A 14,599-nucleotide genomic window follows, 5' to 3' on the forward strand; every position below is an offset into this window, starting at 1 on the left:
CAAACAGAGCACTTCACAAAAAAAGCACCAACAATGGGCATTGAATTTCCCAATTGCTTTCTCAATGGAAATTGGTGTCCCCTCCCACACCTGCTACCAATTCCTTATCAAGTTCCCGAGGGGGGTCATTTTGTCTCAGACTTGCCGCCAAGGACCTTAGGGTATAGATTTTTTTTTATGGGAGGTTCGGGGTGGGGCCACACCCCCACCCCACTCTCCTCCCCAAGCCCCACTTCGGCCTAGCTACTATAAAAGCTTGGCTCTCCCAGGTCAGGGGATGGTAGACTCCTCGCCTCCTCTGCCCGTCTCCCTCGGGCACTTGAGGCATAGAGGGAAAAATGGAGCCTGGCGTGTACCTTTATGCCTGGCAGGGCCACTCAGATGCTGGAATCCACTCCAAACCCAGTATCACTTTCAATGGATTGTTTAAAACTAGAGAGCCCAACCTCTCTTTTAGAAATCCACCTTAAAGGGAGAATCTGGGGTCCCTAGATTAACAACATTGAAAGTGATGCAGCTTTGGGTGGATTATCCACCCAAATTTGAAACAGCATCAATTTCACGCAAGGCAGTGGTTAAGAGCATAGTGCATTCTAATCTGGAGGAACCAGGTTTGATTCCCTGCTCTGCCACCCTGAGGCTGTGGAGAGCTTATCTGGGGAATTGTGAGTTATCCCAGTGTGCACTCCCCACACACACCAGCTGGGTGACTCCTTGGGCTAGCCACAGCTTTTTCAGAGTTTCCTCTCAGCCCCACCCACTCACAGGGGTGTGCTTGTGAGGGAGCAAGGGAGACAAGCTAAGATTGTAAAGCTCCCTTTGAGTCTCCTACATGGGAGAGAAGGGGGATATAAATCCAAACTCTTCTTCTTCTTTCTTAACTGAGGATCTCAGATTCTCCCTTAAATCCATGCCTAAGGTGGATTTAAAAGGAAAAATCTAGAGGAAATTTGGGGGGTGCCTGCCGTCCCAGGGGGTGCAGTTGTTAAGCCAGAAGCACCAAACTTTCAGTATCTATCTTAGAAGGTCTCTCCTAATGATTACCAAATTCAGGTTTGGTTGAAGTTTGGTTCAGGGGGGTGCAAAGTTATTAGGACCCTCAAAGGTGCCAATTCCCATCTTCTATTAGCTCCCATTGGAAACAATGGGGGGATGAGGCATCTCTTTGGGAGTCCATAGCTTTGATCTCCTGGACCAACTTCACAAAAGGCTCCTGGAGTGAAGTGTCAATAAGAGACTCTCCTGATAGTACATCCCAGGTTTGGTGAAGTTTAGTTCAGGATGTTCAAAGGTATGGACCCTCAAAGATGTAGCCTTCATCTTATATTAGCTCCCATTGAAAACAATGGAGGATGGGGCACCCCCTTTGGGAGTCCATAACTTTGGACCCCCAAAACCAAACCTCACCTGAAACCCAGGTAGGTATACATCAGAGAAAGTCCCCCCAACAATCCCTCGAAAGTTTGGGTACCGCTAAGCTCAAACAATGCGCCTCTGCAGGCCAAAACCAAGAAAAGCACTAAAAAATGTTTAAAAACCCACAAACGGAGGGGCGGAGCTTCGGACATGAATGGGAGGGGGGTGTTTCAAACCCAAGAACCCCCCCTTACCTACGTCCATGGACACTGCAATGGTAATTGGTGTCCCCCGCCCCCCTCACACACTGCTGCCAATTACCATTGCAGTATCTGAGACAAACTGGCAGAATTGCTGGGTCTTGGCAGTTCTTTGTCCTGGCCATCAGTAGTACTGGGGGAAAGTGACCCACAGGGAAATTCTTTTCCTGAAAGTTTAAAATAACAGACAATCCACCTGATCAGTTCAGTGGTATAGGTTTCGGTCAGTGGTGGGATTCAGCGGGTTTGCACCACTTCGGCAAATCCGGTTAACATGGTGCTTGTAAACAACCTGTTGTTAAATTATTTGAATCCCACCACTGGATTCACGGGTTAGATATATAACTGTGCACTACCTGTGATTCTTGCTGCACCCTTTTCCAAACACAGATTAAGAATAGAGCATGATGCCATTTTTTAGAGAGGAACCAAGATGTGAAGAACAAGAAAGAGAAAAGCATTATGCAGAAGCTGAAGGTAAGTTCCCCACATGAAGTCCTAGAACAGTGGTGGCGAACCTTTGGCACTCCAGATGTTATGGACTACAATTCCCATCAGCCCCTGCCAGCATGGCCAACTAGCCATGCTGGAAGGGGCTGATGGGAATTGTAGTCCATAACATCTGGAGTGCCAAAGGTTCGCCACCACGGTCCTAGAACCTTGTAGCTCCCACTCATGTTTGGTCTTCTGTGCTGAACAAATGGCTTATGGCTTATTAGAAAAAGAAATTTCTGGAACTCCTTTGCTATGAACAGGTCATTACGAGGGGAAAGCGCAACATCTTGTGCTCAGTAAATTTCAGAGGTTTTTTTAACCCAGAATTTTTTGGTAAAGCCGAATAAAGCCAATACCAATCAGCTTAATTTGGCTGTTTCTGAAAATGTTCAGGTTAAAAATCCTGAAACCTGATTTTTTTTTCAATTTTCCCACCTGCCATTTCCTAGTTTCCCACCTGCCATAGTTTATCACAGCTAGCTGGAGGAGCATTCCTGGCTGGGTCCAGGAGCTAGTGAATGATTCCTTAAAGAAAGGGATAGTGCCAACCACCTTGACCAAGACAAACTGTGGCTCTGATTTATTTGAATGGGAATGAACTCCTCTGGACTTACCTGGAGCAGGGAGGAGACCAGTTGCATGAATGGCATAGGGGTTCCTGTTGTGATGTGCCTCTGATTCCTGTAGCTGAGGAGGCTGTGGCAGAGGCTGTCAGGAGGTCAGCAGCAGGAAGCTGCTTGATTTCTTGCAGCACAAGCAACAAGTGATACCCTGAGACATCTCTGGGATATTGTAGCAGCAAGTTTAGGGCTGGTGCAGGACCTAAAGGATTCCATGTGCCTATTCTGGGTAATGAAGAAGCAGGAGTATGGGCATGCATAATCAAAGACCCACAAGGGCAGGAAGAACTTCACCAGAGTCTCATTTTTTAGTCTTATCAGGAAGAAGTGCCACATATAGTTCTTGAACATAAGTGGGCTGGTCACCAAAGCACATGAGGACCCTAGCCCATGTCTTGGAGAGATTCTTCTGTACCATGGTCTTCCTTTTAATTTTTTAAATATATATTGCACAGATGTCAAGTTCTGTAAATACAACCATGTAAAAAGAGATTTCAGTTCCATAAGATAAGCTGGATAAATGGTTCATGTTGCCTACCCTATTCTTGGAGAGGTTCTTCTGGTCCATGGTCTTATAAGACTTTAAAAGGTTCTGCCAATTCTAGCAGGTGTATGAGATGGCCTCCTTTTACTCTGCCATTGGCCCCTCTGGCCCCCTTGTTTGTGATTGTGACACAGAGTTTAATGTGATGGGCTATGTAAAATAATATATGGTCCTGACAAATATAGAGCTGGTTATGATCCTTTTTGCCTTGGCTAAATTGGCTATTGCTGACAAGTCAGAAAAAGTTAAAATCCTCAATGGATTCATCATTCATGAAATATGGTGCTTTTGATTGAATAGACATACTATCAGAGCTCTTAAAGTATTTTTTTCTAATGCTTCTAATAAGTTCACAGAACTTATGTGAAATGCTTTCAGTAAAGTTTTGGAAACTACCAAGAGATATGGAAATAAAATTTCCTCTGGATGTTTTATTATAAGCAACCGACATTACTTTTTTTCTTTTCTGTCTTAATTGGCATATATTTCGTATTTTAGAAAGACTAAAACTTGAAAGAAAATGGGAGAAAGCAAACATTTCATATTTTGTGCTAGAGTAGAGGGCTGCTTGACACTAAAAAGGAAAGGACAGGTGAGGGATTATTCCTTTCTGTTCGAGATCTGCTGTAGGTGCTACAGCAAAAAGAGGGAACATTTTTGTAAAAATCTTTTAATTTGTGTCTTTCAGAGAAAGCTGCCACCTGATGCAGAAGTCCTTAACAAGCCAAAATTGGTTTATACAGTTAGTGCCCGAGAATTCTGGAAAGAATCTCCGTTAAGGATCCTCAGTCAGGAAGAAACAGGTGATGAAATCCCTGACAAGATAGTGAAACTTTTTTCATCTCCATGGGTTTTCTGTGCAGTCCCACATTGGGACTGTGCTAGTGCAGGCCTGCCATGGAAAGGGCTCCAAGCTTTTTCTCTGCTTTGCAGCTCTGAAGAGCACTCCCTCCCACTCCCCTTGGAAGGGAAGATTCCTGCCCAAATGGTGACTGTGTGACTTATACTTTCAATATGGCTAACATTTTAGTCATAAGACTTGCTGCCTGGTTCCAGTTTCATCTTCTTCCGAAACTCCTGTGCCTTTCTCCTAACTGAAGGCCAGGCAGGATAGGACCTGTAGGTGGTCCTGTATGGAACTTCCCCTCAGGAAAAGAGGGGAAGAAAATTGGCTTAGTTGGTCATAAGTTTTTACTCCAGTGCTTCCTTGAAAATGAAGGTGGCTCTCTTTATGGCAATACATCACTACCAAATTGCCTGGGAATGATGTGCCTCTGCCAGACAATCCTAAGGCTCTTGAAAAGGTTCAGTTTTGGCAAGCAGCAAATTAGCAATGCTTGACATATCTTTGGCTCTGCAAATTCCAGATGGAGACATCCATGTCAAAGTCTTTGGGTACCTCACCCAAATCCTAAAATAACAAGCAGAGGTATTTTCCTTCTCCATTCCTTTAAAAGCTGGCAGTACAAGCTGCCCGGATTCCAATGCTTTCACAACTGAGATCAAAGCTGCCCTGTCTTCCTTCAACTCCATGCCAAATGTTTACTAAAAGTGGGAGAGAAGTCAGGGGATGTCTTCTCCTGGGAATCAGCCTTTCAGAAGAAGGACTTCTGCCCAACTTCCTCGACAACATGTTGGTTTCCTTTTCTCATAGACTGTCCCCAACTTGCTTTTCGTCATTTTGGGAAGCCATGGCTACTGATTACAATGGGTTTCTTTCTTTTGAAGATAGGTAAAGCTGGGCTACCATTTGGAGACTGTTTTGGTGCCCTAGTTTTTTCTCTGAGTACCAGTTATGCCGCCTTCGTCAGACACTTCCATTTGCTGTTCCAGGCAGTTCAGTCCTTACACTCTAAGGGGGTGATCAGGGAAGCTCCCTGCTGACCACAGGGCAGTCAGGGATATTCCCCTTTGTTGCTTTTTTCCTAATTACTCAGAAGTCTGGTGAGAAAGTCTGGAGTTATAATCCTGATGAGCAGTCCACATGGGGCAAAGTGGGTGAGTGGACCTTGAATAGGATTGCAAAGTCCAATCTAATAGGATTGCATAAGAACGCGACATGATGAACTCCTGCTGGATCAGACCACTGGATCTTCATCCAGTCCAGCAGACTATATTGCACAGTGGGCCTACTGGATATCCTAGAGGGAGCCAACCAATGGGACATAAAAATCCAGGTCTTTCCCTTGATGTTGCCTCCTTGTGCTGGAATTGCAGAAGTTTACTGTAATCATCTGGTTTGTAGTGGGCTTTCCAGGGCTGTGTGGCCGTCGGGTCTGGTGAACCTTGTTCCTAATCATTTCACCTGCCATCTTGTGGCTGGCATCATGTTACTGCTTAATCATGTTTAGAAATCATCAAACAGAAGTAAATTTGAGGCTGACAAGGCTCAGAAGCATACCGCCATCCTAGTTTATCATCAAGCTCTTATATTGACTTGAAGGCTATTATGTGAGATTTATAGAATCAAACAGAAATAAGTCTCCATTTCTATATGTTACCAAAGTTTGTCACAATTTGCGAATTCCTAAGAAGAGAAATGCTTTAAAGGGGAGGAAGAATCTTTCAAGTGTAAAAAAAATTGATAGAGAATATTTCTTGCTGCTTGTATGTTTTATTTATTTTAATGTCTCAGAGATACCAGAACTGGAGAGAGACTATGTCAAGATGATCTATCTGGAAGGAGAAGCCAGGAAACTGAGTGAAAGATTATGTGAGCTGAAGCATGGGGCAATTCTCAGAGCTGGCTAAAAACGCTGGTACCAACTCTCTCACAACCATCAGAGGTACTTGAGCGATAGAGCTTCCTCTAGGAATCAGAAAACAAACAGCCAGGTAGAACTAATCAGCTAAGAGTCTAAGTGTGCAATCCTGAGCTCTTGTCAGGTGGGGATGGTGCTGCTGTGGTGCCAATCTGTCCTCTCCAAGAGGGCTTTTCAGTGGCACAGAAAGTCAAACACCCACCCACCCTGCTGTTGAAAATCCCTCCATAAGGCTTACTACTTACACCATTCAGAAAGGTGGCATTAACTCCAAGCCCCAGGCACTGGCGTTCCACTCCCTGCCATTCCTCTGGAATACCCCCACTACACAATGGAGCTGGTGGGGATGCAAGAGGTGCTGACCTGGTGCTTCTGTGCCATGTCTGGGTCACCGTGGAGGCTCCATGCTGGCGACTCTACCCCTCATCCATAGTAATTCCCCCTGGGAGTGTAAATTTGCTGGTGCTGCCTCCAGACATTGATGGCCCTCCGATTGGCGAGATAAGAGTCCTGCCATCAAAGATTACCTGGTGAATTCCCTTATGTTTCTTTTCTGTACTCTTCCCACCAACTCCGCACAACTGAATTCTCTTTGGGCTCATTGCATCACCATGAATTAATTATTACCTTGATGGAGAGGGGTTTTTTTTTTGTTACTCTTGTAGGACTTGGTGTTTCGGAAAATTGGTGTGGAAGAATTAATAAAGAAGGAAATCGACTCTTTGGAGAATGGCCTTCAAAAATGTTTTAATGAGATACTGCAGCCTCTGTGTAAAGGCGTGGAACAAGCCAAAAAGAGATATAAGAAAACTGTCATTGAGATGCTCACAGTAAGGAAAATCCTTTTGGCAGTATTGTATCCTGGTCCTGAATGGATCATTTGACAAACGTCCATTGTAAGGATGCAGCAATTGAAATGATATGTGATAAACTGGGCCTAAAGTTGGCAAAGAACATGCCCTTTGAAGTCTGGTAACTCTTGTGGAACACTTGGCTTTAATTTGCTGTTTTCAGAAGTATTGCAAAATCATGATATTATTTGTAGCAAGTTCTGAAATGAGGAAAGTAAGCCTTATCATTTATAATGAACATGCTGAACTGCAAATAACTGCTCAAATGATAGGGTATGGCTGTTGTTAATTTTCTGAGCTGTGTGGCTGAGGTCTAAAACTGCCAAACCGTGGTAGCCTTGAAAACCCACACAGTCAGTTGATTTTGGCTGTGGAAGCCTTCAACAAGATGTGGTGAATGGCTTGGTGTCATGATCGGTTCTCCCTCTGTATCGCACAGCGAAAATGACAGGAGCCTACCACACACCCCTGTTAACCCCCCCCCCCCCAGTGACAGCGAAGGAGTGTTTCAGAAGTGGAGGCATGAGAGCAGCTGTTCATCAGAAGAGGACGAACCAGCAGTTGATCCATAGTCCTCTGCGGGGCCCTCGAAGTTAGGACTTACTCAGAGTCCACCCTCAGCACACCAAGCAAACAGTCCTCCCGGTTCACCCATCCCTTTAGAGCAGCATCGCCAACGGTTACGCCTTGAATTAGCTGAGCGTTGACTGGCTGTTCGTCATTTGTAAGTTACGAGCAGGATCAGCTCCCTAAAGCAAATTCCTCCAGCGTTTCCGCCCCCACGCTGATAAGAGACCACTCACAGCTGACGGTTGCTCTGCTTTGGGTCTCGCGCGGATTGTTCGTAGAAAAGTTTCGGCTTCTTCCGGGTAATCTAATTCCCTTGGACTTCGCCCTGGACCTGCTTTTTGGATTTGTGTTTTGGATTGTGACAACCTGGGGAACTGGTGAGCTTGCTTACTGGTTCTCAGACTGAACTCTAACCAGCGCCTTGTCAGGTGCCTTAAGAGACATGTCTGACCTGTGTTTAACCTGCAGTAAATATCTATCAGCTGCACCCTGTCTTCTGTCCGTCCTTGACAGTCAGCCCGTGACACTTGGATTAAGAATAGCATTCCCACCTTTGGTCAGAGGAACATAATAAAAGAAAGGATTTCCACAGGGAACAGTGTTTCTGCCTGTGCAGCACAATTTCCCTGCCTCTTCCCTCCTGCAGCAGCTCAAAATGCTCTGCCAAATCTTGGGTGCTGCAGGAGGGAGGAAAAACTTAATCCCACCGGCAGAAATTTTTGTACCTGTGGAAATGCTGTTCTGAATTCAATCTTTGAATGGTATTTTGCCAAAGCTGATCCTTTACTGTTCTTATTGACATGTAGGAAGAAAGTATGATATAAATGCAGTTGAAGAAAATCGATGTTGAATTTTTTTGTCCTTCCTTGTATCTTCTAGAATTTTTATCACTTTTAAAAAATTAGTAAGTAGCATTTAACAGGGAGTTTAATCTAACTCCCTCCATTAATATCCTGTTTCTAGAGAGTTGATGGATACCGAGGTTATCACAAGACCCTCAAAGCAGTGTTCCTGAAGGATGGAATATATGCCTCTAAGAAATTTGCACGCATTGATTTCAATGAAAGCCTTGCCAAGCCCCTCTATGATGAAATTTACAGCATTTTTGGAGGTATCTTCAGGTAATAGAACCTTGTACCTGTTCTATATATTAGGATATTGTTTGAATGATGTTTTATCCTGCAGTCTGTTAGGATATGTGTGGCCCTTCCACCCTTTCCAATGTTGTAAAAGATAAAAGCCCACTTTCGTTCGTTCATTCGTTCGTTCTTTCTACCAACCCACCCATCCACCCACCCACCCTGGTAGGGCATCTTCTCATCTGTTGTTCAGAGCATGAGAGGATGAAGTGCACAAATAAGTTCTTAATTCTAACCTTGCTATTCCAACAGGACCCAAAACACCACAAGATCCAATCTGTGGTCTCACCTGAAAATATTTAAAAATGAGGTGCAGAGAAAGATACACCAAACTGGAAAAGACAACTCCCTTCCAATTGATAGTAGCAAGATTCATATGTTCATTCAAGAAGTAAGTTTATATTGTGAAGGAAAATGCAGGTCATTGGATCCCTTCTAGTCCAGTTTCCATGCTGGCCACCGAGACGGTACTGGTTGCAGCCGTGGATGAACTCTGGCTCCACTTGAACAGAGGTGGTTCAGCACTGTTGGTGTTGTTAGACCTCACCACAGTGTTCGATGTAGTAGAATGACCTTTTGGTCCACCACCTCGCCGATATTGGAGTTTGGGGGTCTGCCTTGTGCTGGCTGGCCTCATTTCACCGAGACTGGGGACTGCTGGTGACGTTGGGGGGAGAGATCTCCAGGTGCCACCCCCATAGTTTGTGGGGTGCTGTAGGGAGCGATCCTTTCCCTGATGCTTTTCAACATCTACATGCACCTGGCCACAAGTTTGGTCCAGAGTTTTGGGCTGCGGTGTCACCAATATGCTGATAACACTCAGCTTGTGTTCACGATGTAGGGCAGCCCATCTTTGGCCCCTGGAGCTCTCCAGCATTGTTTAGAGACCGTGGCTGGTTGGTTGAGACCAAGTCGGCTGAAGTTAAATCCTGCAAAGATGGAAGTTTTGTGGCGGGGTCGGGGGGAACAACCAGTGGACTTTTGCCTGCCTATGCTAGACGGCGAGGTATTACACCTAGCCTCGTCTGTCAAAAGCCTGGGAGTAACCTTGGATCTGGCGCTATCGCTGGAGGCCCAGGTTCCTCAGACTACCCAGGTGGCATTCCATCATCTGTGGCAGGCACAGCAATTGGCCCCATACCTCTCCCATTCTACCCTGGCCACAGTGATCCATGCAACAGCCGCCTCCAGACTTGACTATTGTAACTCGCTTTATGCTGGCCTGCCTTTGACCTGCTGCCAGAGCAACACTTTAAAAAATCTGCACAGCCAATTAGAAACCTTGTTGGGTAAAAACAAAACTAACTAACTAACTACTTGGGTGGCACCAGAAAAGGAGTCAGCGAGGTCATCATGGCACCCGTAGGTACCATATTGGGGACCTCTGACTTACTGAAAAAATCAATGTCAGCATAAACTTTTGGGTGAAATTTTGTCAGTCTTTAAGATACCACTGGGCTCCTATTTTATTAACCCTAGTCTAAGATCATTTCTGTGAGAAAAGGACTGAAAAATTCTAAAACAAATTAATTCCCTCAGGTAAATGCAATCTTGAAAGAACTAGAAAAACAGATTCTGCAGAACAAGATACTTATTTATCAAAGTCTTAGTAAGTCCATCCAAAGTGATCTCAAGCCTCACTATAAAGGTAAGAGATTTTCCAGTGCAATAGCTAAATATGGAGTTTGACTTTATCTGTAATTTATTAGTGCAGATTGGCAGCAATGCTAATCTGCAGAGAGATCTCTTTGAGGTTTCTGAAAGTGGCTGAAGCAGATTTCAGTTGGGGGTTGTGCAGAACCTGATGGGGACTTCAGCACTGGTCTTACATTTGTGAAGGCTTATGTTAACATAAAGTCTTATGTTAAAAGGATTACCGTATATACTTGTAGTATAAGCTTCACTGTATGCTTCTATAAGTAGGCACCTATAATTTTTACTACCAAAACCTGGGAAAATGTATTGACTCTGGTATAAGCCGAAGGTGGGAAGCTGGGAGGCAGAGGGAGCTCCTTATTTGGGCAGTGACTCCCCCTGATGTCATTGCCCAAATAAGGAGCTCCCTCCATTCTCCTCAGCTGTCTGGCCTTCCTCAAACCCAGCCAGGGAGGTGGAGGGAGTTTCCTTATTTGGGCAATGACATCAGGGGGAGTCTGGGGGTGGGGGGGGGGGGGGGTGGGGGGGGGGGGGGGTGGGGGGGGGGGGGGGTGGGGGGGGGGGGGGGTGGGGGGGGGGGGGGGTGGGGGGGGGGGGGGGTGGGGGGGGGGGGGGGTGGGGGGGGGGGGGGGTGGGGGGGGGGGGGGGTGGGGGGGGGGGGGGGTGGGGGGGGGGGGGGGTGGGGGGGGGGGGGGGTGGGGGGGGGGGGGGGTGGGGGGGGGGGGGGGTGGGGGGGGGGGGGGGTGGGGGGGGGGGGGGGTGGGGGGGGGGGGGGGTGGGGGGGGGGGGGGGTGGGGGGGGGGGGGGGTGGGGGGGGGGGGGGGTGGGGGGGGGGGGGGGTGGGGGGGGGGGGGGGTGGGGGGGGGGGGGGGTGGGGGGGGGGGGGGGTGGGGGGGGGGGGGGGTGGGGGGGGGGGGGGGTGGGGGGGGGGGGGGGTGGGGGGGGGGGGGGGTGGGGGGGGGGGGGGGTGGGGGGGGGGGGGGGTGGGGGGGGGGGGGGGTGGGGGGGGGGGGGGGTGGGGGGGGGGGGGGGTGGGGGGGGGGGGGGGTGGGGGGGGGGGGGGGTGGGGGGGGGGGGGGGTGGGGGGGGGGGGGGGTGGGGGGGGGGGGGGGTGGGGGGGGGGGGGGGTGGGGGGGGGGGGGGGTGGGGGGGGGGGGGGGTGGGGGGGGGGGGGGGTGGGGGGGGGGGGGGGTGGGGGGGGGGGGGGGTGGGGGGGGGGGGGGGTGGGGGGGGGGGGGGGTGGGGGGGGGGGGGGGTGGGGGGGGGGGGGGGTGGGGGGGGGGGGGGGTGGGGGGGGGGGGGGGTGGGGGGGGGGGGGGGTGGGGGGGGGGGGGGGTGGGGGGGGGGGGGGGTGGGGGGGGGGGGGGGTGGGGGGGGGGGGGGGTGGGGGGGGGGGGGGGTGGGGGGGGGGGGGGGTGGGGGGGGGGGGGGGTGGGGGGGGGGGGGGGTGGGGGGGGGGGGGGGTGGGGGGGGGGGGGGGTGGGGGGGGGGGGGGGTGGGGGGGGGGGGGGGTGGGGGGGGGGGGGGGTGGGGGGGGGGGGGGGTGGGGGGGGGGGGGGGTGGGGGGGGGGGGGGGTGGGGGGGGGGGGGGGTGGGGGGGGGGGGGGGTGGGGGGGGGGGGGGGTGGGGGGGGGGGGGGGTGGGGGGGGGGGGGGGTGGGGGGGGGGGGGGGTGGGGGGGGGGGGGGGTGGGGGGGGGGGGGGGTGGGGGGGGGGGGGGGTGGGGGGGGGGGGGGGTGGGGGGGGGGGGGGGTGGGGGGGGGGGGGGGTGGGGGGGGGGGGGGGTGGGGGGGGGGGGGGGTGGGGGGGGGGGGGGGTGGGGGGGGGGGGGGGTGGGGGGGGGGGGGGGTGGGGGGGGGGGGGGGTGGGGGGGGGGGGGGGTGGGGGGGGGGGGGGGTGGGGGGGGGGGGGGGTGGGGGGGGGGGGGGGTGGGGGGGGGGGGGGGTGGGGGGGGGGGGGGGTGGGGGGGGGGGGGGGTGGGGGGGGGGGGGGGTGGGGGGGGGGGGGGGTGGGGGGGGGGGGGGGTGGGGGGGGGGGGGGGTGGGGGGGGGGGGGGGTGGGGGGGGGGGGGGGTGGGGGGGGGGGGGGGTGGGGGGGGGGGGGGGTGGGGGGGGGGGGGGGTGGGGGGGGGGGGGGGTGGGGGGGGGGGGGGGTGGGGGGGGGGGGGGGTGGGGGGGGGGGGGGGTGGGGGGGGGGGGGGGTGGGGGGGGGGGGGGGTGGGGGGGGGGGGGGGTGGGGGGGGGGGGGGGTGGGGGGGGGGGGGGGTGGGGGGGGGGGGGGGTGGGGGGGGGGGGGGGTGGGGGGGGGGGGGGGTGGGGGGGGGGGGGGGTGGGGGGGGGGGGGGGTGGGGGGGGGGGGGGGTGGGGGGGGGGGGGGGTGGGGGGGGGGGGGGGTGGGGGGGGGGGGGGGTGGGGGGGGGGGGGGGTGGGGGGGGGGGGGGGTGGGGGGGGGGGGGGGTGGGGGGGGGGGGGGGTGGGGGGGGGGGGGGGTGGGGGGGGGGGGGGGTGGGGGGGGGGGGGGGTGGGGGGGGGGGGGGGTGGGGGGGGGGGGGGGTGGGGGGGGGGGGGGGTGGGGGGGGGGGGGGGTGGGGGGGGGGGGGGGTGGGGGGGGGGGGGGGTGGGGGGGGGGGGGGGTGGGGGGGGGGGGGGGTGGGGGGGGGGGGGGGTGGGGGGGGGGGGGGGTGGGGGGGGGGGGGGGTGGGGGGGGGGGGGGGTGGGGGGGGGGGGGGGTGGGGGGGGGGGGGGGTGGGGGGGGGGGGGGGTGGGGGGGGGGGGGGGTGGGGGGGGGGGGGGGTGGGGGGGGGGGGGGGTGGGGGGGGGGGGGGGTGGGGGGGGGGGGGGGTGGGGGGGGGGGGGGGTGGGGGGGGGGGGGGGTGGGGGGGGGGGGGGGTGGGGGGGGGGGGGGGTGGGGGGGGGGGGGGGTGGGGGGGGGGGGGGGTGGGGGGGGGGGGGGGTGGGGGGGGGGGGGGGTGGGGGGGGGGGGGGGTGGGGGGGGGGGGGGGTGGGGGGGGGGGGGGGTGGGGGGGGGGGGGGGTGGGGGGGGGGGGGGGTGGGGGGGGGGGGGGGTGGGGGGGGGGGGGGGTGGGGGGGGGGGGGGGTGGGGGGGGGGGGGGGTGGGGGGGGGGGGGGGTGGGGGGGGGGGGGGGTGGGGGGGGGGGGGGGTGGGGGGGGGGGGGGGTGGGGGGGGGGGGGGGTGGGGGGGGGGGGGGGTGGGGGGGGGGGGGGGTGGGGGGGGGGGGGGGTGGGGGGGGGGGGGGGTGGGGGGGGGGGGGGGTGGGGGGGGGGGGGGGTGGGGGGGGGGGGGGGTGGGGGGGGGGGGGGGTGGGGGGGGGGGGGGGTGGGGGGGGGGGGGGGTGGGGGGGGGGGGGGGTGGGGGGGGGGGGGGGTGGGGGGGGGGGGGGGTGGGGGGGGGGGGGGGTGGGGGGGGGGGGGGGTGGGGGGGGGGGGGGGTGGGGGGGGGGGGGGGTGGGGGGGGGGGGGGGTGGGGGGGGGGGGGGGTGGGGGGGGGGGGGGGTGGGGGGGGGGGGGGGTGGGGGGGGGGGGGGGTGGGGGGGGGGGGGGGTGGGGGGGGGGGGGGGTGGGGGGGGGGGGGGGTGGGGGGGGGGGGGGGTGGGGGGGGGGGGGGGTGGGGGGGGGGGGGGGTGGGGGGGGGGGGGGGTGGGGGGGGGGGGGGGTGGGGGGGGGGGGGGGTGGGGGGGGGGGGGGGTGGGGGGGGGGGGGGGTGGGGGGGGGGGGGGGTGGGGGGGGGGGGGGGTGGGGGGGGGGGGGGGTGGGGGGGGGGGGGGGTGGGGGGGGGGGGGGGTGGGGGGGGGGGGGGGTGGGGGGGGGGGGGGGTGGGGGGGGGGGGGGGTGGGGGGGGGGGGGGGTGGGGGGGGGGGGGGGTGGGGGGGGGGGGGGGTGGGGGGGGGGGGGGGTGGGGGGGGGGGGGGGTGGGGGGGGGGGGGGGTGGGGGGGGGGGGGGGTGGGGGGGGGGGGGGGTGGGGGGGGGGGGGGGTGGGGGGGGGGGGGGGTGGGGGGGGGGGGGGGTGGGGGGGGGGGGGGGTGGGGGGGGGGGGGGGTGGGGGGGGGGGGGGGTGGGGGGGGGGGGGGGTGGGGGGGGGGGGGGGTGGGGGGGGGGGGGGGTGGGGGGGGGGGGGGGTGGGGGGGGGGGGGGGTGGGGGGGGGGGGGGGTGGGGGGGGGGGGGGGTGGGGGGGGGGGGGGGTGGGGGGGGGGGGGGGTGGGGGGGGGGGGGGGTGGGGGGGGGGGGGGGTGGGGGGGGGGGGGGGTGGGGGGGGGGGGGGGTGGGGGGGGGGGGGGGTGGGGGGGGGGGGGGGTGGGGGGGGGGGGGGGTGGGGGGGGGGGGGGGTG

At 57.7% G+C, this 14,599-nt stretch overlaps 2 protein-coding genes across 2 annotated transcripts in view; one reads left to right on the forward strand and one right to left on the reverse strand.

Annotated features, from left to right (window-relative positions):
* NUGGC (nuclear GTPase, germinal center associated) overlaps nucleotides 1-10,286 on the forward strand; it is a 35,104-nt gene extending 24,818 nt beyond the window's left edge. The window contains exons 12-19 of the mRNA XM_048504636.1: nucleotides 2,038-2,093; nucleotides 3,964-4,078; nucleotides 5,911-5,963; nucleotides 6,002-6,061; nucleotides 6,703-6,867; nucleotides 8,422-8,579; nucleotides 8,850-8,988; nucleotides 10,137-10,286. Of these exons, the coding sequence (XP_048360593.1) occupies nucleotides 2,038-2,093; nucleotides 3,964-4,078; nucleotides 5,911-5,963; nucleotides 6,002-6,061; nucleotides 6,703-6,867; nucleotides 8,422-8,579; nucleotides 8,850-8,988; nucleotides 10,137-10,286 (896 nt within the window). The remainder of the gene's footprint in view (nucleotides 1-2,037; nucleotides 2,094-3,963; nucleotides 4,079-5,910; nucleotides 5,964-6,001; nucleotides 6,062-6,702; nucleotides 6,868-8,421; nucleotides 8,580-8,849; nucleotides 8,989-10,136) is intronic.
* A 544-nt stretch (nucleotides 10,287-10,830) lies between these two features.
* Nucleotides 10,831-13,467, reverse strand: LOC125437210 (basic proline-rich protein-like; the record flags this gene model as incomplete). The annotated part of the gene is made up of 2 exons (XM_048504649.1): nucleotides 10,831-11,325; nucleotides 12,358-13,467. Coding segments are annotated over 2 exons (1,605 nt in total), but the record flags the coding sequence as incomplete, so codon positions are not given.
* Nucleotides 13,468-14,599: the final 1,132 nt, after the last annotated feature.

The sequence above is a fragment of the Sphaerodactylus townsendi genome, linkage group LG01, assembly GCF_021028975.2.
Source record: "Sphaerodactylus townsendi isolate TG3544 linkage group LG01, MPM_Stown_v2.3, whole genome shotgun sequence".
NCBI classification, from domain to species: domain Eukaryota; kingdom Metazoa; phylum Chordata; class Lepidosauria; order Squamata; family Sphaerodactylidae; genus Sphaerodactylus; species Sphaerodactylus townsendi.